The 21,976-nt window shown below is 40.2% G+C and overlaps 2 protein-coding genes across 3 annotated transcripts; both read right to left on the reverse strand.

Annotated features, from left to right (window-relative positions):
- Positions 1-6,928: 6,928 nt before the first annotated feature.
- gbx1 (gastrulation brain homeobox 1) lies at positions 6,929-9,470 on the reverse strand. Its single transcript, XM_044368313.1, has 2 exons — positions 8,712-9,470; positions 6,929-8,019 (listed from the first exon to the last, which is right to left on the reverse strand). Exons 1-2 carry the CDS (start codon positions 9,160-9,162, stop codon positions 7,505-7,507), a joined length of 966 nt encoding a protein of 321 aa, XP_044224248.1. The 5' UTR covers positions 9,163-9,470; the 3' UTR covers positions 6,929-7,504.
- A 1,834-nt stretch (positions 9,471-11,304) lies between these two features.
- asb10 (ankyrin repeat and SOCS box containing 10) lies at positions 11,305-15,964 on the reverse strand. 2 transcript variants are annotated; one of them, XM_044369359.1, is made up of 5 exons: positions 15,517-15,964; positions 13,884-14,151; positions 13,269-13,773; positions 12,592-12,705; positions 11,305-12,034 (listed from the first exon to the last, which is right to left on the reverse strand). In XM_044369359.1, the coding sequence occupies exons 1-5, from the start codon at positions 15,827-15,829 to the stop codon at positions 11,849-11,851; spliced, it is 1,386 nt and encodes a 461-aa protein (XP_044225294.1). In that variant the 5' UTR covers positions 15,830-15,964; the 3' UTR covers positions 11,305-11,848. The 2 variants fall into 2 exon arrangements, with proteins under 2 accessions (XP_044225294.1, XP_044225295.1); XM_044369360.1 differs by lacking the exon at positions 15,517-15,964 and adding an exon at positions 14,414-14,747.
- Positions 15,965-21,976: the final 6,012 nt, after the last annotated feature.

Raw genomic sequence — 21,976 nt, forward strand, 5'->3', positions numbered from 1 at the left:
CACATTTGTCTCGTGTATGTATTGTTCATTCATCATTCATCTTCTTGACCTCCTAAAGCCTAACTGACGAGGTGAGACTCTTTCATATGAAAAGTCACATACCATTTCATCTTTTCCCCTTTTACATGTTCCTTCAACAAACTTCATGGAGAAATTGAGGCTCACTGGAACAGACTCGGTCCTGTTAATGTGATCAAGACAACTTAACCAGGCCTGTCTTGAGGTAAGTAAAGTAACCTCTCCACTTCCTGCCCGTGGGACCCCCAACAGTTGCTGAAAGAGGATTAAGATAAAGAGCCAGGCTTAGTGTCAGGCAGCACGACACTGTGGGGAAAAGTGAAAGGTCTCAGTGTTGAGAGGAGTCAAGCCCTCACTAATCTACTTCTTATTTCCTGCTAATCTTGTCTCAGCATATCTTCATCTCCTTCCTCTCTCTGTTGGCTGGCATTGTTTGCTCTTTATCACCTGGTTTCTCTTTAGTTTTTCCTCTTCCTCCCTCAGCGCTGACTTCATGGAGCCACAATGCACCAAGTCACGCTTAAAAGCCCTTGAAAACTTATTTTCTCAGTCAGCTTCTTACTGTGAGTATGTAATGGGGTCCTACAGGAACACAAAGTTAAAACAGTTTTACTTATTTTTACATGAAATTTTTTAGCCTTTTTAGCCTTCTTCAATGCAGCATTGAAGAAGGCTATTGACTGAATCGAATTTTATCAAACCAGGCTGACATTTATGTTTTTGAGTGGAATATATCAACCATTGTATGGATTGCCATGACATTTTGGCTTCTCCTCAGGATTAATTGTAATAACTATTGTGAGCCCCTGACTTTTCCTCTAGCTCAAGTATCAGGTCACAATTTTGATTTGTCAAACACTTTGATTTATGACCAAATACTTGCAAAATTAACGACATTCCCATCAGCCTCAGCTGTACTTTGTGTTTAGTGCTAATTAGCAAATGTTACCAATGTTATCACACTAAACTAAGATGAACTAAGTCAACCTTATGCCTGTTTAACATCACCATGCTAACATTATCACACACTTTGATTGTTGCTTATTTATTCATGACTATTTCATCTTATAAATAATGAAACCTGTAATAACTGATGATGTTTTTGGCCGCAGAGATGAGTTATTAAACATTTTTATCTCCCTATAAAGTTGATATGGCAAATGCAATGAGCAGTGGCTTATTTACACATCGAGAAGACAGAGCAACATGAACATTCATTTCGAATCTTGCATGTCTTCAAGATTAAGACTAATAATATTCACTCTCCTTTCAGTTCTGTTTTGCTCCTCACTCCACCAACTCCTGAGGCAAATATCTGACTTTAGTTACTAAATGCTTTACTATGTTCACCAGCTAGTGGCTAACTTTGTCTGCTGTTTTGTGCCGCCAGGTAGCATATAGTGTTTTTATCAGAACTCTGTCACTAAAAACTTCTGCTGCTGGAAACAACACCAATGAAAGTGGTGAGAGTGAACAAAACAGTGATGTTGTGGGTCCAAAAACTGACACAATGAGATGAAATGCGTTAAAAACACTCACCAGCCACTTTGTTAGGTAGGCAACACCTGTTCAACTGCTCTCAACACAAATATCTAATCAGCCAATCGTGGCAGCAACTCAGTGCATTTAGGTAGGTAGACATGGTCAAGATGATCTGCTGAAGTTCAAACCAAGCATCAGAATGGGGAAGAAAGGTGATTTAAGTGACTTTGAACATGGCATGGTCGTTGGTGCCAGGCTGCTCTGAGCATTTGAGAAACTCCTGATCTTCTGGGATTTTCGTGCGCAACCATCACAAGGGTTTACAAAGAATGGTCTGAAAAAGAGAAAATATCCAGTAAGCAGCAGTTCTGTGGGCGAAAATGCCTTGTTGTCGGCAGAGGTCAGAAGAGAATGGCCAGACTGGTTTGAGCTGATAGAAAGGCAACAGTAACTCAAATAACCACTGTTACAACCAAGAGCATCTCTGAACGCACAACACGTCAAACCTTGAAGCAGATGGGCTACAGCAGCAGAAGACAACACCGGGTACCACTCCTGTCAGCTAAAAACATGAAACTGAGGCTACAATTTGCATAGACTCACCAAAATTGGACAACAGAAGATTGGAAAAACATTGCCTGGTCTGAGGTAGGGTCAGAGTTTGGCATAAACAACATGAAAGCATGGATCCATCCTGCCTTGTATTAACAATTCAGGTGGTGGTGTCATGGTGTGGAGGATAGTTTCTTGGCACACTGTGGACCCCGTAGTACCAACTGAGCATCATCTAAACATCACAGCCTACCTGAGTATTGATGCTGACCATGTCCATCCCTTTATGGCCACAGCCACAGTGCAACTTCTAATGGCTACTTCCAGCAGGATAATGCGCCATGTCACAAAGCTTAAATCATCTCAAACTGGTTTCTTGAACATGACAATGAGTCCACTGTGCTCAAATGGCCCCCACAATCACCAGATCTCAATCTAACCGAGCACCTTTGGGATGTGGTGGAACAGGGAATTCGCATCATAGATGTGCAGCCGACAAATCTGCCGCAACTGCGTGATGCTATCATGTCAATATGGACCAAAATTTCTGAGGAAAGTTTCCATCAACTTGTTGAATCTATGCCATGAAGAAGTAAGGCAGTTCTAAAGCAAAAGAGGGTCCAACCCAGTACGAGCAAGGTATACCTAATAAAGTGACCAGTGAGTCTATATCTGAGGATAACAGGTTGGTGATCATTCTTTATAGGTTTGTCACTATTAGAGATCCCTTTCACATACACATAGTCATTTGATCTATTGTTAAAATATGGATTATAGCAGCTTTAGGTTTTTAGGGGCTTTAAATGTCAACATTTTAAGGCCTGGCGTACGCTAACTAATGCATATTTACTCCCCATCTCCTGAGTAATATCACCCCCCAAAAAATATCTGTCCTGTAATTTATTACCATGCCTCATGCCTTGGCAGAGCTGGCCACTTGTGTTTGTTGTGGTGAGGCTAGAGCGTTTGCTTGCACTGCTGTGTGTTTTGATATTTCATCAGGGCCTGCTAAACAGTGAGGAGGGCTCTCTGCCGCCCACCTCTTCTCAGACAAATTGCCTCCAAGATTGCAGAGGTGGGTCTGAGGCTGATGGATGGGTACACAAAGACCTGACGAGACCATATTTGCAAACATTAAATCCATATTTCCATAATATGTAGGAGCTCCTTGGCCACAAGCCACTTTAACAGCCTGTTTAGCAAGCAGTCAGTGATGTGCCCGGTCGTAACATAAATGTTGCATCAAGGTGGCGTTGAGCAGAGGTTTGTCTAACGTGTTTTTTCCTGCCTGTCTTGATTTGGATAGGTTACTGTTGCTTCCTGTGTTTTTTTTCTCCTCCCCTCACCCTTGTAACCTCTTTAACCAGTAATTATATCCACTCTACTACCTCCATCTGACCATCTCCGCTCTCCCGAATCCCCCCAGACTTGAACATCCATTTATCAATTTCAATTCCATCATGTCTGACCAGCACATCCATGTTGTACCCTGCCCTTTCTGACTGCCCCAAACCCATGTCTCCATACTCATTTCCATATCCTTGAACCTCACGCTAATCAGCGGATTTCAGTGCATCTCTGTCTCTCCCCTGCTGCCAACCTGCTTGTTTCATACTCACCATACTGCCTTCCTCTCCATCCTCCTCTCTCTCCTTTGTCTTACATAAACGCTCTGTTCCCATCACTCTCCTCCATTCTCCCCTTCTCTCTCCTCTCTCTTCCTCTCCCCTTCCCCGTTGGCTTTTGCCTGCATTTCTCTGTTAATTTGCCTGAGAATGCATTAGCTGTAATGAAGGCTGAGGGCCGAGGGAATCCTCCAGGGTTCCATTAATCATCCCCCCTCAGACAGGCAACCTTGATTACAAGTGGCAAGAAATTCATTAGAGCCGGGCCTCTGACAACTCTTATCTCCGCCACTAGATCTGACTCATTAGGCAGCCAAATTAAAGCTATGATGGCCCTGATGAAACTCATCGCTTGTTTATCTTGTGCGATTTGATGCATCTGCCCATACATCACTGTAGCCATGACCGTCCGGAGCCTCCCAAGAAGTCAGGCCTCCAGTCAGCGCTGAGCAGCCTGCACTCACACAACCAGCAAGTAATGAGGTCCCTCGCTTTCCTCTCTCGCCAGGTGGGAACGTGGAAATGGTTTAATGTCTTTGCTGGAGAGAACTTATGATATTTCAATTTGAGATTCAAGTGGCAGAATTGAAAAATGATACACATACTGTCTAGAGGCTGAGATGTTCACTTAAAGGCGCAGTGTGTAGAATTTAGTGGCATCTAGTGGAACAGCCTTGGCCGAAATGGAATAATATTCATAAGCATGTTTTCATTACTGTATAATCACCTGAAAATAAGAACTGTTGTGTTTTTGTTACCTTAGAATGAGCCCTTTATATCTACAGAGGGTGCAGGTCCTCTTCCATGGAGCCTGCCATGTTGCACCGCCATGTTTCTACAGTAGCCCAGAACAGACAAACCAAACACTGGATCTAGAAACGGCCTTTCACATTTTCTGTGAGTTTTGCAGCCACTGTAGGTTATCCTACATGCTTGGAAGTGGAGGGGTAGGGAGTTATTCAGTTTGTTGCAATCTGCAACCTCACCGCTAGATGCCTCTAAATCCTCCACACTGCACCTTTAAGATGTATCATTAATGGAAAAGAGATTATTAAAACTCATAAAACATTAAAAAAAAATTGCAAGAAACCTCTTAGAGAGGAGTCATTCCTAAAAAATAAAAGAATTTAATTATCTCAAAATAAGGTGTTCTGAATAAGCAGATCCCTTTTTTTAATTAATCATTTCACAGATGATAATGTTTTTACTCTGTCACTGTAGCCCAGAAACTCACTTTGCAATAAAACTGGAATGACCAGTCCCACTCACAGGATCTTGATAATAACAACCAACATGAAGACAGTGGCTGAGCTGTGTCATGGCTCCTCATCGTCACCTCCACCATGCAGCTCATGGGGACTAAAATAGCAGTTGCACTCTGGCACAATGTTGTGGAATTGACCGTCTATATTAGTCAGCTCTTTGGACCATAATAAAACTTCCACTGCTCCTTCACAGGATCATCACTCCTTGAATCCCCATCCAAGTGTCACAGTCTTGATGTATGAGGTGGACAGTGGAATAAACTTTACTACTCATGGGTGCCCAGGTCATGAAATGTCTGTTTACGCTCTGGGGTCAAACTGAGAGAAAACTGTTGTCAGTGTGTGTATCCATGAGAGGCTTGAGGGAAATGAAATGTAAGATAATAATGAACTCTGACTTAAGCTTTCATGCTGTGTCAAAGATTTTTTTTTTAATAACATTAACATCCAGACACAATTTTTTGACTAAACACTGATTCAAGAGAGAGCTGGTTAATCTGATAAAATATTAATACTAATAAAATATTTGAAGAATCTCACCCCATCACCATACTTCAACAGGTGCTGCTGCAGTAGCTCAAACATGGCTTGAGGCCTGAGTCTATTTTGGAAACAGGGAAACCAATCACTCTCCTCCATCTGAGGTGAGGTGAAGATTATTCCAACATGATCCCTTATCTGGAAGCAGTTCAGAGAAGTCGTGTAAACCCAGAACGAACCTGGCATATAAAAGTTTGCATAAAACATCAAGCCACCTTTTCCCCTTTCCTGTAATGGATAGCCATGTGGCCAGACATTATTTTAGTTACAGTTTTTTTTTTGTTTTTTTACAATTTACTATTTTTATATTGCTGCTCTATAATTCTACATGCCTTGGTTCCCTTATTTGGTCTGACTGAGCAGGCTGTTGCATTTATTTGTCACATAGTAGATTTCAGTCATCCTTGTATAATACAAAGTGTATTTATACTCAAAACTGCAAAAACTGCCATCCCCATAAGCCATCTATTGCCTTGTCTACAACTGTAAATATCTTATTTTTCTCCAGATGCATTAATCATTCTGAAAATGGCGAGATTCACTCTCTCTAATGTAGTTTCATGTGTTAAAATTTGTTTACAGGTGTCAATATTTTCAGTAAATAAAATCTGTCATAATTTTCTATCAAGTAAATTACACATTATTTTTCAAAGGTCTTGTACAATTTGATATGCCACAAATAAAACCAAAAAAATATCTTACAATTGTGTTTTTTAAAATACACATTTAAGCCTTGACGTCTTATTAAATGACTCAATTTTTCCTTATTCTCTTTTTTTATAGTTTACCACGTATAAATCAGTATCAGATTAGGATGTGCTGTTGTCGGTTTGCCTCTCTGTTGTGACTGATAGAGAAGTTCATTACAGTGTGTTGAATGTGCCCAATCTAATGAAGATCCATCAGTCCACTATAGACAACATGGCCTCCTCAAGAGAAATCAATCACTGCTGCTATTTAAGAATTTAAAAAAAAGAAGACCCATCTACCTTTCAGGTCCTGAGGTTTCTGAAAACAATTAATTTATAACAAATGTGTAAACGACGGTATGATGTTGCATCAGAGAAAACATTTTTATATCACTGAACTTTTAAATCTACATGCTGAAGCTCTTTAAATATTAAAGATTAAAACACTCCACTGTTGTTCAGTGATAGACATCAGTATTTTGATATCTATCACAAATATTCTGATTATCAAATTTGAAATAAGGCTTTTAGGATCAAAAAACGTCATAGGCCAATATTTTGTTTTAAATGCGTTAAATAATATTAAAAATGATCTGCTGTCTTTACTCTTGTAGGTCTAAAATGAATCGCTATGTTTAAACATATAGTCCTGGGCCTTTGTTTCATTTTAGCAGGGTTAAAAAAATTCCTTCATAATTCTCACGAAAACCAAAAACACTGTTATTCTCCCCTCTGAATAATAAAGATTCAACCTGGATTCCAACTTTCGTATAAAGCGATTTATTAGGTCAATATACTTTACAATTGTCCCTTGTTTGGTCTTTATTTCCTTCACATCTTTTTTTTTTTAATTATTTCTCCACAAATAGCTGTCAAAGGCGGTTCCTACAGTTGCCAAACAAAATGTAAAAATCTCTTAAGTTACATGCAAATGTGGTCAACAAATTGTACGAAACACAAAACAAAAAAATTCACCAAATGAGTAAAGGACATGCACGTAACCAACAGAACATTTTGGCCCTACATATAAATACTTAGAAAAATCTTTACAGTCTCATCTCATAGTGCCCATTTGTAGCAGTTTTTTTTTTACCCATTAATATTTACATATTCACAAAACAATAAATAAAAATGACAGCATATTGCCAAATAATTGATCTGCCTGCGAGCCAATCCTCTTCACTGGAGGTTTTGGATCTCTGCTCAGTCTCACCTCTCAGACAAAATAACTGAATCCTCCTGTTTGTGCTTCATGCGTTCAACAAATCAGTGGAACATAGAGTCAATGTAAGTGTTTTTTTTTATTATTAATATTTTAGATTTTCATCTAAGTTCATGGCCTGGTCCCTTGTTCTATTTGTTGATGCTGACTCCTCACAGCAAACCTGTTGACGTGCACTGGGATGGGAACCACAATTTTGGGATTTCTCACCGGTTCTCCTGACCGGTTGTTGACGTTGCCGGCTTTGATCCGTTTCCATTTGGCCCTGCGGTTCTGAAACCAAATCTTCACCTGCACCTCGCTCAGTTTAAGTGCATGTGCGATTTGGGAGCGTTCAGTCAGAGAAAGGTACTTTTTACAATGAAACTCCTTTTCAAGTTCGAGCAGCTGTTCGCTGGTAAAAGCTGTTCGTCTCCTCCTGCTCTTCCCCGCAGAGCTGCCGGTCGGTAGCGCCTCCTGCGAGCCGGTTTTTAGTTTGCTCTTCTGGGACAGGGAGCCACAGTTGTTCCCGTCTGAGAAACTTTCGTTCTCGCTGTCTGCGGAGCTGTCCTCTCGGTCGCTGCACACTGTGTCTGCTGATTTTAGGTCCAGCTTCTCGTCGTCTGAACTGTACAGTTTGGTCTCACCTAAAATGTGGAGAATAAAAGAGGAACCATTTATATTTAATCACTTGTTCATTAGTCTGGAAGTCACCGTTACGCAATGCCTCACAGCGTCAGACATCAATCACTGCGCTCTTGAGTTGGCTGGTGGAGATAAAAAGCAACAGAAATAGCTAAAAATGTCTTAAAATGTTAGTTTTAAGTAGCAACATTAGCTGAACTCATATTGGACCATTACAGCTGTCCTGTGTAGAAACACCGAGTTTTTTCTGCAAGTTTTTACTGTTGTAGAGTGCAACTTAGTTGATTTAACCTCCCAACAAACCCAACCTCATTAAAATGTGGTTAAACATGCTCTACAATTTGTTTTGATTTTCATAATATGAACAACAATTTCTCAATCATATTTTTAAATAAGTAAAACTGAGTTCTCATTTCGTAACTTCCACCAGGCTGCAGCCTCAAGATGTGGGCCAAAATGAATGTCGTGTCATTAATATTTTTGTCACCCTACAAAGCTGACAAAACACAGCCAAAACGGGTTTACTTTTCATTGTCCTCGCCAATTATAGAGTACATCAGAAACCAAAGTCTTTCGCCATGGGTCAGCAATCTCTGATTTAACGAATTTTACGCACAGTGGTGACTTTTTACGCAAACCCCTGGAATCTGTATATGATCAAAGCAGCATAAATAAGTAATGAGACCGAGCTTACCTGATATTGTCTGAAAAGTTTCCGAGAAGTTCAGCAGCTCAGAGCCCTTATCCCGGCTGTGCAGCTCCTCAGAGTGCGGACTTTCTTGCCTTCTCGCTCCCGGGTCGGCTGCGCTTAATCGGGGACCGGGCAGCTCTTGGGGCGGGTAGAAACTGTCCGGCGGATCCGAGAAACTTGGCATCGTTGTGGTGAGCGCGACCATGGATGGCACCCCTTGTCCCAAACTGGCACAGAACGTGTTGGTGAGTCGCCCCGCAAAAGAAGCCAAAGGCGCAAGTGGAGGTATACCAGACGATAAAGGCGAGTGGGATAAAGCTTGTGGAATAACCAAAGGTCTGTACGGCATGAACATAGGATAGCCCGTGTAGAGCAGGTGTCCCGGTCTGGGCTGAGGGGTCCCTATCAGGGAATCGATTGAAAACGCCGTCCCTTGGCCGCCTGGTCTCTGCATTTTGCAGGCAAACACTTTTATGTGGTGGAAACTTGAAAGCAGGTGTCCTTTCCTCGATCGAGCTGCAAAACTTTCAGTGCAAAGACAGAGTGAACTGAAAGTGGATCCTCTGCCGTGTTGTCATCCCTGGGAGTGGACTGCTTCTCCGGATCCCTGCACTCTATATGCGTCAGTCAGTCAGTCGGGCGCTTTGTTGTGTGCCCCACCGTTACCTTTTCCCTCTTATTTGTCACACACTGAGACATAAACACACGCTCTCTCTATCTATCTACCTCTCCCCCTCTCTGCAACTCCTCCCTCCGCCCCTCTCCGATGCACCGTGTGTGTGCGCGCAGAGAGAGAGAGAGAGAGAGCGAGAAAGAGAGAGAGAGGGCGAGAGCGCATTGGTTATCATCTGCAATACAAGAGGAATGAAAAGGGGGTGTTTCCCTGGGGGCTCATCCATCTTCCTCAAATTACGCTTCATTTCCTTATTCAGCCTCTGACTTTTTGGCCGTCTTGAGAGGCGGTAGTTTCCCAGTGGAGACCAAATAGACGGGTCGCACACCCCCCCCATCCTCCCCCCAGCCCTCCTCCCCCCCCTTTTTTTTCCAGGTTCACCATTGACTGCAAAACGGTGTGAGAGACTGTTCCAGCCCTTCCCCTTCTATAATCGTTGACCACACCAACCCAATCAGCTATTATTAATTTTGATTGATGATAAGTAATTACTCTGAATTCAAGGGACAGCGTAAAACAACGGCGGCTTTTGTTGAAATATTGGGGCCGATGGGCATCAGAGGCAGGAGGGTGGAGAGGCAGATGTTTCTCCGCTCTCTGTCCCATTCTCCGGGGCTAAAAACAATACGTTTGGCTCCAGAAAAAGAAGTGCTGCAACAATTGTTCCCTGGAGAGAGATACTCTGTGCGAAATTAGATTCAGATAAAAGGCGTTTATGCGAGGTCAACTGCAGTGTGGACACGGACACATAGTGGCCAAAGTCAAAATTGAGCGGATTTCCACTTTGTTTGAGACGGGGAATTTATTTAAATGGTGCGAATTTAAAACTTTAACCTGCCTGGTTGTCCTCTGTCAAAACACCACCGAAGGGCTTTTTTAAAAAATTAATTAAATGACTCACAGATTTTGATTTGCACTTTGGGGATTTCTCCCTGATCAAAAATGCATGTGGAAGGGGGAAAAAAAATCACTTTTCTCTTTTCTTTAAGCACGGATTTAATCGCAGATCATTTCACCTTTTAAATGGCAACGGGAACTGATGATGATTAGCCCTATTGAGTCCTGGGTGCCCGGGCTCTCCAACTGGTCGTCTGATTGCATGAGGACATAAACATATCACCACCGACTCTGATTAGCAGTGGAGGGCCAGGCCAGGCTAATTCCTATAATTGCAAGTGACTTCAGCAGCACCTCTCTGTGATCTATTGAAACCATTTGCCGAGCTCCTCTCACCTTTTTTGTGAGGAATTCTGGTGCTCGCCTGCTCCTCTTCACGCTTTTTATTAACGTATTTTTAGTCTCTTTTTCCCCCCCAAATCCATCCAAATCACATTTACATTAAAAGAGCTCTTATATTTTGGATTCCTGCTTGTTATAAAAGTCTTTTTTTTCCTTTTTTTTGGTATAACTGGTTTCCTCCTACAACATTTTCTAAGAATGGTCACGAGACGTGGTGAAAAGCTTGTTATTGCTTGTTAATTTAGGCCTGCAGATATATTATAATTTGTTCATGCCAGATTACTCACACATTGCCCCTCCAACTTTTTTTCGACAGAAGAATGGAAGTGCAATGAACACTTTCTTTTTCGTTTTGCAAATCAAATGACCATTTAAAGATTTTTTTTCATCTCTTGATAAAAGCATAGATTATAATCTGCCTAAAACCTAAATTATTCAACTCAATTTAATGTAGTTGCATCTTATTTTTAATTCGAAACGTTTAAATTACCATTTAAAATGTGAGTGCTGCTTGAAAAAAGGCTCAATCTAATTTTTAAAATGTGTTGTGTCATATTTTGTGAATATTCTTCTTGGCAGAAAAACGTACAACACTGAACAACGACCAATAAACACTAAACAGCACGAGAGAAGAGAGAAAATTTATGACAACAGGAAATAAATAAAGAGCACTGAGAGCATTGCTGTATGTTCAGAGTGGTATATTTTATTTGATATTAAGCCAAATGTGGATATAAAAGGTTACAATAATATCGGTAAATAATTATTTATGCAAATATAGCCTTTATAGCAATCCTCAGTGTGAAATGCGCATTCACGCCAAACTGTGAGGATTATGTATAAAAATACAAAGCAACTGAGCTTCTTTAATGACTATCAAGTGCGGAAGTAAAAAACAAAAATCGATCATAAATAAAATATAAAACATACAAGTGCATACCCACTATATACTTGATCAACTCTGGTCTATAGCTCCCTCTTGTGGTGAAAAATCAAACGTGTCCAGTGCTGAAGGATTGATCTGGAATAACAGTGACAGACAACAAAAGTTTGCATTTTCCTCCTGAAAAGCTAAACATATAAAAATACATGGCATGAAAGGCCTTTAAACATATTCTCAGTGTGTTACTTTTCTCTGGAGTAATATTATTTGCCAACTACAATTCCCTCCTCACATTTAGCAGCACTCAATCCTCATCAGGACTAACTAATACTGCATAAAGTGCTTTCAGTGGACGTAGCCTCTGCATTCCAGCAGCAGGTAGTTTTTGATGAAGGTGGGCAGATCAAGCTTTGGGACCACCTTGTGTACCCTTGCATCCAGGAAAGTCCTGAGTCTGCAGCGTGCCAAGTGCTGTAGGGAGCGAGGAGTCCGTTCCAAGGCGAAGACCGACTCATAGAACTCCTTGTGCTCCTGAAGGAAACACAGATTAATTTAGGTTAATTTCACTGATATTATTCCTCTCAATTTACAGAAAATCAACCAATTTTGACCAATTTTTTATTTTGACCAATAAAATAAACACACAATAAGAAGTTCATCTTCCATTTACTATATCCTAGATATTAGCCCTTGGTGACTATCAAAAACCATTTAGTTTGTGTGCTACACTGCCACGCTAACTCCAGCTATAAGCAGTCAGCACAACCTGCACAACCTACATTTAGATTTTTTCCATCATTATGTTTTTATAAATGTATGTCATATATTTGTCATTTAAAAGGTCTAATGTATTTTAAAGTTTCTTCTCCCACTAAATACCTTAGATGTAATGGGCCTCTTAAAGTTCAAGAGCTGTTAAATTATCAAAAATAATTTAATTAGGTGGAGCTTTCATAGTCTTGGTGCTCTGAAGATTGTTAAATGTTTCAATTTACCATCATTAAAAGAAATGAAATGTTGGTACAATACAAAAACATAAAGTCCAAACTGGGTAAACCCTTGTCAACTTAATTATTTAACAAGCTTGCCTTGAACACCTCCTCGGACACAGACTCAACCCAGGTGTCATTGACTTTGAGGTGACTGTAGACGTTCAGAAGAACCTCGATGGTGCGTGGAGATATAGAGCAGTGCCTCAGAACCTAAAAGAAACACCACAACACAGAGCAAAGCGAGAGGATTCATATAATCATCATCTAAGTTCATGAGCAAGCTTGTGACTCCATAGAACTGCAGAAATAAAGTAATTAAACACTTGTGAAATGAACAGATTGGTCTTCCCTCCAGGGGTTTAACTGGAAATTATGCAATTAGTGCTAATTAATCTCCTATTAACACTTGCCTAATTAGGAACCAGGCATTTTGTCTAGTGCACGTGGGTTCACTGATAGTTGTAGTCTGTTTCCCACAGAGAGTGCAACACTTCATGTTGTGTCATGAAATGGGAATGATTTTAATGTGAAGTTGTGAAGTCTGGAATATTGCAAGGAACGGTTTAGTGTTTCAAGACTCATACTCAAGGTGTTAACTTGCTAATTATGCTGAATGAGCCACCTTGATGAATAATTCAGTTAATCATTTACTGTAAATACGATATTCTACTATAAACCAAGTCAGGAATGCATCAGCCCCTATGAAATGCTTGTGTGCATTTTATCGTTTAGCAATCTGAGACAACAATTCAGCTTTTGGCACATTTTCCTACCATGGGTAAAGCCCCAGGCCACACCCGAATAGAACCGTGGTTGAGCAAAGCACGGACAACCCTCTCAGGATGATGGGAAACCTTGTAGCACACCACTTTCAGGATGTTGTGCATAGGGGCTTCACCTCCATAGTCCATGTCGTTAACAGAGGCTCCTTTAGCCAATAGCAGATCTACTATGTCTGGATTTACATTCTTGCAGGCCATGTGCAAAGGACTGTGTTTGTCCTGGTCCGTAGTGCGGATGTCAGCGCCTGCCCCCAGCAGCATCTGGCACACCTTGAAGTAACGTTCAAGGTCCTGCAACTCCTGGGGCTGAGAGCAAGCAGCGTTCAGGGGTGTGAGACCAACGTCATTCCGTTTGTCCACGGCAGCCCCATAGCGTAGATAGAGCTCGATGTGGTCTATGAGGCCGTTCCTGGCTGCCGCATGTAAGGGAGTGTCATCTTCATCTACAGTGCAACCATTGATTTCTGCACCATACTGAAGGAGATACTTGGCACATCTGCAGACAGAATTACACAGTCTTGTTTTGAAAAAAGAACACAAATTCCCATGCATACATCTGGATAAAGCACTATTATACATGTTCTAGTTTTGATCTGCTTTACTCACTCAAGGGATTCAGGGCTTGTACACAAATGCAAAGGCATTAGACCATCTTCTGAGACAGCATTGGGGTTGGCACCGTGGCTTAGCAGTAGTTTGGTACACTCAGACTGGCAGTTTTCACAGGACTCATGCAGAGCGGTGGTGCCACCAGGTGCCAGGTCTACATTGGCCCCACGTTGCAGCAGGAGTCTCAGGCAGTCGGTGAAGCCTCGGCTAGATGTGATGTGAATTGGTGTGGTCAGCTCTTGCTCATAAGTCAGTGACCATAGACCTGCCAGCAGGGAGAATAATTGGCATAAAGGCAACTCTGAGTTCAGACCTTAGGACCACTATAAATAAACAGACATGTCAGGTATGCAGTAAGTACTGTAACACAAGAGTGGCATTTCTGTTAATTAGTGCATACAACAACACAACATTTCAACATATTCCTAGTTGTATGATTTCTCTGAATGTCAACACTATGTGAGACCATGACATTTTAAAAAAAGCAAGTCTTATAAAAAAAAAAATCAAAGCACTGCAGAACCTACTTAAGCCTCTGAAGTTAAATCTGAAGTTCTTCCATTCCTCTACGTTGCTGGTGTCAAAAATGGCATCAACCAGGTAGACATATTCGTTGTCATCCACAATGCTGAGTACTGTCAACTCATCACCAACAAGCAGAGAGTTCCAGTACTGCAAGATACAACCTGTAGCCTTGGCTGTGGCAATCACATCGTTGCGGTAGTTCTTTGGTTTGCGCCATTTCACCTTCGGTGCTACATAAGCCATACTGTAGCTAACTAGTTTGTTTTTTTAAACGTTTCAGTGGTGTGGTTTCTCCAGAAGAAAATAAGCACGTATGTGGGTTGTTTGTTCAGACGAGGCTATTTCAAGGTGATGTTATGTGATATTTTGGTTGACCTGGTGAACCTCGCCAGTGCAGATGGGAGCCAATGACTGGTGCATGACATGGATCTAGGCCACTGATTCAGCTGACCCACTGCAATCAATAGATAATGAATTCTTCTGTCGGAAGACTTTAAGAGTAATGCATTCTTTTGATACATATAAAAGTATTGGTGTCACCCTGTGATGCATGGTTCCATTATTAGTGTTATGTATCCAGTCAGAATTAGAATTTGTAGTCTTTAACATTTCAAAATGACTTAACAAGCCTTTGCATTTGAAAACTCACCCCAAAATTTTATTCTTTCATAAAATAATAGAGCAAACTACTTATTTCGTCTACAGTGAAAGGCCACAGTTCAATCCAGTGGAGTTGCACAAAGCAAACAGATGACCACTGTTACTGTCTGATATTAGGTGGACATATGAGGGTTTCTATAAATATTGCCTCGTGCTCTGTTTCTATTAATATCGCATTACTGTGTTTTTAAACACTGCCTCATGGTGAGGTGCAGGAGTTGCATATTGCTTTTAGTTTATGATCATTTTAAAGCAGTGATTTACTTTCTTTCTTTTCCATAACACTGTCAGCGTCTGTCATTGCCATTAAAATAAGAAGCGCTTTTTGAATTCAGGATTCTGCTGTGCTCCTCTCCAGGAAATACAATGAAGCTACAAGCTATGCTGTGCCAAATCACATGAGTTCCTAAATTAATTCCTAATGAAGACAGATGTTGTCTCTTACCTTCCCCTCTGGCGACCCAGCGCATTTCCCCTCCCCGTGGCTCAATGATGAGGTTTGCTATGGATCCTTTAGGAAAGAGGTGCTGCATCGCCTCCAGGTCTCCTGTATACACAGCGTTGTGGACCACCACGTCTTGGCATACAGTTGGTGGCCGGGCAGTGCTGGACCTCAGTGGTGGCTCCCTCTTCACCATATAGCTATTGAGGTGATGGGAGGCCAACTGCTTCTTGTACTTGTATCTCTCCAGCATGTCCTCATCGAGTTTAAGAGAGCGTAAGGCCGTAGGTGTGAAGACAAAGCTGCCTCGCGACATGTTGAATGGCTTGCCTCTCACAGAGCAAAGTGGAAGTATAAAATGTGTATGATGAAGTGAGAGAGAAGGCCCGTCTCTCTGTCTCTGTTGTTGTTTCACTCTCTCTGGCTAATGTCCACTATGTGCCTCCCGGCTGTTCATAGGGTTGGTTCACAGAGTTGTTTTGATATTCGGTATGAGACCCTCCCTGCAGTGTGACAAGTAATGCTATTTTTATGTCTCACATGCAGCCACTCGAGCCTCTCCTGTTTGCCTCCAGCAAAGTTACAGCCATGAAATCTCTCTGTCAGGCTGCAAGTGTGAACTGAGTTGAATGAACTCTTGCTTTCTAACTACAGCACATGCTGTTTTTGGGGTGGCAGAACATGATTTCTGATTATACAGTATCATATTAAGACAGAACTTTAATGAGCAGCATATGGGAAGTTTGCTTACTTCAATTACAAGCCACATTTGAAAGATCATCATATAAAAATACAGTCTATTCTAGAGAGTATTTGGTGTGTTTATGGTTAATGTGAACGTTTACATGAACGTAATAGTTTATCTAAATGGGCAAGATTTAGTCCAAGCAGGGTTTGCACTGTGACACTAAAAAAAAATCTAAATAGAGCTAAGTTAAGCATTTGGGTCAACTTTTAAAGTTAAATTTTGTCTTAAGATTTTTCTTACAGGAAGCGCAAACAAAAATACCCTATTTGCAAGCCCCTCTGTGTACAGTATGTGTTTGCAAAATGTCTCTTTTCTTCTCAGTATTTTTTTTCTTCTGTCATGAGCCTTAATGGATTTTGTGTATCCACACGGCTCCCTGCATTAGAACATTAGGCTGAATGACTGTCAACCGCTGTGTCACTCTGCCCCACGTGTAGTGTTCTGATGGCGGAGGGACGGCGCATAATTAAGCCTTTTAAGCCTACTCTCTAGGCATCTGACAAACATCTCTTTTGACGGATGGACCACCATTTTCCAGTGCTGGTAGAAATTCTACCCAGCAGCAAAAGGGATATTATAAAAATATTTTAACCCTCTAGACACTGTGGATCGGTATTTATGGCTTGCTATGGCTTTAGTTTTTGGGAGACTGATAAACTTGCTCTGATATTGAAATTAGTTGGACTGGATAGCCAATGTATTAAAAGTACACATATTTTAATGTCTGTTTATCTACCTCTGTGTTGGAGTCCATCAAGATGACTGTAAACTCTGTGGCAACAAGGTTTGCACCACAGGTGGAGAAATACATGATATTTGTGGAGAGGCTTTACCTTTTTTCCCCATTTGAAAACACAGAAGCATAGCTGCGTCTCATCTATACCTTAACGACTGTTCTGGTATGGAAATCAAGGTCATTTATTTTATGTTACAGTTTGGTAATAGATGCCACATTAAACTGAAGGCGAGTAAGAGTTTCAACTTTGAAAACACACATTACCAGAGAGAGACTAGGAATATTGTTTTTGCGGCTGTAGTACATCCTTTTAAATGATATACATAATGAGTTTATAATATGCATCTGGGCTACCTCCTCTCTACTTTGATGCCTTCCAAATGGCCCGGGTGTCATCAGCAAAACATGTAGGCACTTTCCCGCCTCATTGACTCCCAAATGTATTTTAAATATCATTCCTGGTAACGCAATTATTTAAAACGCTGAACTAAACACTTACTAATGGGGAAAAAGACAGCGACTTCAATAAATTCATTTCTCAAATGGTGGGCATTCATGTTTTGTTTTTTTTTGTTTTTTTTCCTCTGTGAAGCGGAGGCAACTCTGATGACAACAAAAAACATCAGCAGTGGTAACACCCCCTGCCCTCACAGGCCCCCTGTGGACATATTAAATCTTTGGTTTCTTCACATTACCCACCAGTAGCTGTTTCTGCGAGGTTTTCTGCATTGTGGTCAGCTGCCTTCCTCTCCCAAGGCGATAAGAGGCTGGACATCAGCAACAGCTCTGATGAAAGTGAGGCACTTCATTTATGCAATCATAGGCAATTAGTTCCCTCTGATTATGTGCCTCTTAATGCTGTTTTGAGTACTGTGGCACACAGTAATACAGATTTAATATACTTTAATATACTGAGAACATAATGAAATGTACACAGTAATTACAGTAATATTAAATGCTAATGGGTTTGCAATTGGGTCTGTTGTTAGTTTAAGACAAAGTCAGTAGACTCAAAGAAAGTCTAAGTTTAGAGAGAGCATAACCATGACGTCAGAGCACTCAATTATCCATCAGGTGTTTCTTATTTTAATGATTTATGTGTTATTTAATGTTATTAAAATCAGAAGAAGAGAGATTTTGTCTGTCGTATCGGAAATTCTGCACATGCAAGAGAGCAATTAATATGCCATTTACAGATTTCAGCCTACATCAAGGGAGAAATAGGGTCTGAAGTTTGTATTCTGGTGATAGAATAACTGGGAGGTCACCATGGAAACATGATAAGAGATAATGAGCATGCTTAATTGGCCAGTGACATTATCTACAGGGAAGTTAGTTTGTGCATTTATGTATTCATTTACTGTTTCTGATTACATCTAGGCTTATCTTAATTTTCTTAACATCATGTTGACTATGTGGTCCATACGGACACATTAAGATAGACACACACAGTCTGCCTCAAGTCTTTGATGCCATTAAAGTGCCTTTGATAGCCCATCAACACTGGTTTACTTCCATATACATGGCTCATCAGAGTCCACAACAGGGCTTAGACAAGGAACCCTGTTTGCGAATCTCCCCCAGGTTTCATCACGATGCTTGAGATGTTGGTGGAGAACCTAAATGAATTTATAGAGCCTTGAATTGAACAGTAGCTCCAAACTATTCTGTGCTAGCATGATTACTTTTTCTGTACTCTTTCAGCTCTGAGCCCACTACCTATAATGTATTGTATCGGTCTTTGCAGATTCCAATTGTCTCTCAATGCACTGATCACCACGCAAATAGCCCTCTGTTTCATCATGACAATTGAGAGGTTCATATTTCAACCTAATAGTCCTGTATAACTTTAACCATCTATCACAACCTCATTTCATTGCGGTTGCAGTTAATACGCGCTTCCCTGCCAAGTGGAACATTTTCTAATGATGCACTCTCACACGAAAACAAGGCAAGCCAGCCCGGGCTCTGCATCACTCACTAATGCACCCATCCATAATGTGTTCCTAGCAGTCTGCCTAAAGGAGACAGCAATGACTACCACTAGGCACGGGCATGAAAGGGGTTATGGGGAAGGGTACAAGATACAAAACCTAAATGGCCATGATAATCATGAACAAAGTCACTGCCATCAAAGACTGTATCACCCTCATAATAACATCTGTAGATTTCATATCATTACCAGGAATACTGAGAAACATGCAAAATGGGCATCTCAACAATAACAATCAGCGGTGGGAGTCACATCCAAGTGCATTATCACGGAGAGCCTGGCTTTATAGGATGTTGATAAGGGTAGCCTAATAGGTGTATGTAAAGCCTGATGTAAACACCATCCTAATTAGAGAGACCTTTAGCAGTTCCTTCATTTTATGCAGATTGGACTGGTGCAACTGCTAGAGTCATTATTCTGTAATCAAGTACTATTCAGTTGACAGTGTCGTCTTTTAAAAACTTGATTAGGATGCATAACAAGGGTACAACGTTGCATTATTTCCTCTGTCAGTTTATAAATATGTCAATTCTTTAAAGCTAACTAAATAATGGATCTTGTCAGGGTTTGGGTGAAGGCATCACATGCAAAAAAAGATAACTTTGAAAACAGACTGTCACAGTGTTATAAAATGGGTGTTAGACCAGTTTGTGCCTCTATCATCATTTTTACGTCTTTTATGATGATGATTACAATCAGGTCACAGAGCTATGCATCTGTTTTGCTCAAAAACCTAACTTTGAACAACTCTGCAGATGATTTGACACTTACCCCCGTTTTGAAGACATGTCTATGTAGGAGGGACAAAGGGAATTTAAATTAAAAATCAATTTATTAAAAAAAAAAAAGATTTATGGGCAACAAAGACTATTTCAAACAAGCTCCTAAAGTTGCGGTTTTATTGCACTTTATTGGGAATAACTGTGCAATTTAATGCAATCCAATACAACAGCACTGCCATAAATTTCACTTTTACGAAGCTTATACATTTTCAGTTTTTGTTGACATTGTCAGAAAGGTGATCATTTTACTTTATGTTTATTACCGTGGTCTAGTAAGTGGTGATTGTGTAGCTACTGGAGTGCATTATATTGAATGGTGTTCCTAATATTTTGTCCACCCCGTTGACATCCATGAATGGAGCAAAATATTAGGAACACTTTTCAATATAATGCACTCCACAACACCACACCATAATAATAAATAAAAAGTAGAATTATCACCTTTCTGACAATGTCAACGAAAACTGAAAATGTATAAAGTACGGAAAAGTAGAATTTATAGCAGAGCTGTTGCACTGGATTGCATTAAATTGCACAGGTGTTCCTGATAAAGTGCTCAGCGAGTGTATATTAATCCTACTTCTCATGGCTTTATTTATTACATTATATTTTATATCTAAAATGCAATAAAATGCAAAATGGATCAGGCTACATAATGTTCATATTTTTATTGCCAAGACCGACACTTCCGGTTGCCATCTTTGTTTAAAGCCTAACTTTTGAAATGAGTTAGGTTAGACTTTTCTTTTATTGTGCTGCAAGTGAGATATTTTTGTTCCATTTGGATGAAATAATCATTTGGATATCTAGAAATGTCTTCAAAGCAGTGTTGTGTAAGTGTTGCCAAACAACCTGTAAGGGTTTTTCAATGTTTATGACAGAACGTCATCTTTCAGAAACAGGTTATGTTAAGCTTGAACGTTATCTCTATGAATGTCATTATCAAAGCAAACTTCTTGAATTAAAAAATGATGATTAGGTTAAATGCCAGGTAGTATGACCACAATAATGTAGCGTAATACCAATTAGCATTTACTTAGGTAAGAAAGTAACTTACACACCTGGTGTCTGAATCATTGCACAGGGATACATTCAGGAGACAACATACTAAAATCGACAAGAGAATAGCTGACTGACTGTTATACTTTGATCAAGCTCCAATTTGTTATCAATAACCTTTCAGCATCACAGTCACCTGTTTGATTCCACACCTGTGCAGATCTGGTTATTTGTGTCTTGTCAAGAAGCATAGGTGCTGCCTTTGCTATGAACTGACAAGAGTGGATGATGATGTACACACATAGGGCAGATATGGGGATTCAAAGCAAACCGGATCTGACATCATCACATTGTATTTTTCTCCGTCTGACTGACCCAAGTGAGACTGCTTTTGGATAACTGTGTCACCAGGCTACTAGAAGATGTGATGACTGAGGTGTTGTGATCAGCTAGCACATGACTGACAATAAAGGGGGGATTTGTATCTCATGTTAAAACACTTGATTTAAGTTTTTTGTTTTTCATCTTGGAGAAATGTGAAGATAGTTAAAACACAGGATCTTGGGGAAATGATCTGACTTCTTGGCTTGATATAAACATGTCTGTTTATTTCCAGTATGGCAAAAATGAGGTAGAAAAATTATATCTGCTTATCTTCTTTCCAAAGGCAGTCAAAAAGCACCTGACAGATAAATTAATCCATCAAAAATAACAATTAGCAAATGAGTGTAGGTTAAATATTATTTGCAGTGTTACAGCACATACATGGCAATTGTCAAGTTGCACAATTTTCATATTTTCACTCAATATCAATTCCATAATGTATCTTTTAACATCTTGGAAACAAGTGTTTTCACTTTAACATGTTATGTGTCTCTGTCTCTAATCCATAAATAAATCATATTTATGTGCACATTAACTAATTTATAAAATGAGCTACAGAATTTAAGCTGTGTACTATAAATTACAGTTAACCTCAGACTCCATGTCAATTTCACATATGCAATTTGTGTTAACATGACATTCATGTGCTCCGGTTTATAGGCCTATTTATAAAAGGAAACTGACACCTTCTATGAATCAATGTGCCTGCAACATGACAGATGTGCAATTACACCATCTAGTGGTTAATACTAACATTTTATTGCTTGTTTCTATCTAAATATAAAAAGAGAAGCGGGGCTTTTTAAAAAAGAGAGAGAAAA

The sequence above is a fragment of the Thunnus albacares genome, chromosome 12 (assembly GCF_914725855.1).
Source record: "Thunnus albacares chromosome 12, fThuAlb1.1, whole genome shotgun sequence".
NCBI lineage: Eukaryota > Metazoa > Chordata > Actinopteri > Scombriformes > Scombridae > Thunnus > Thunnus albacares.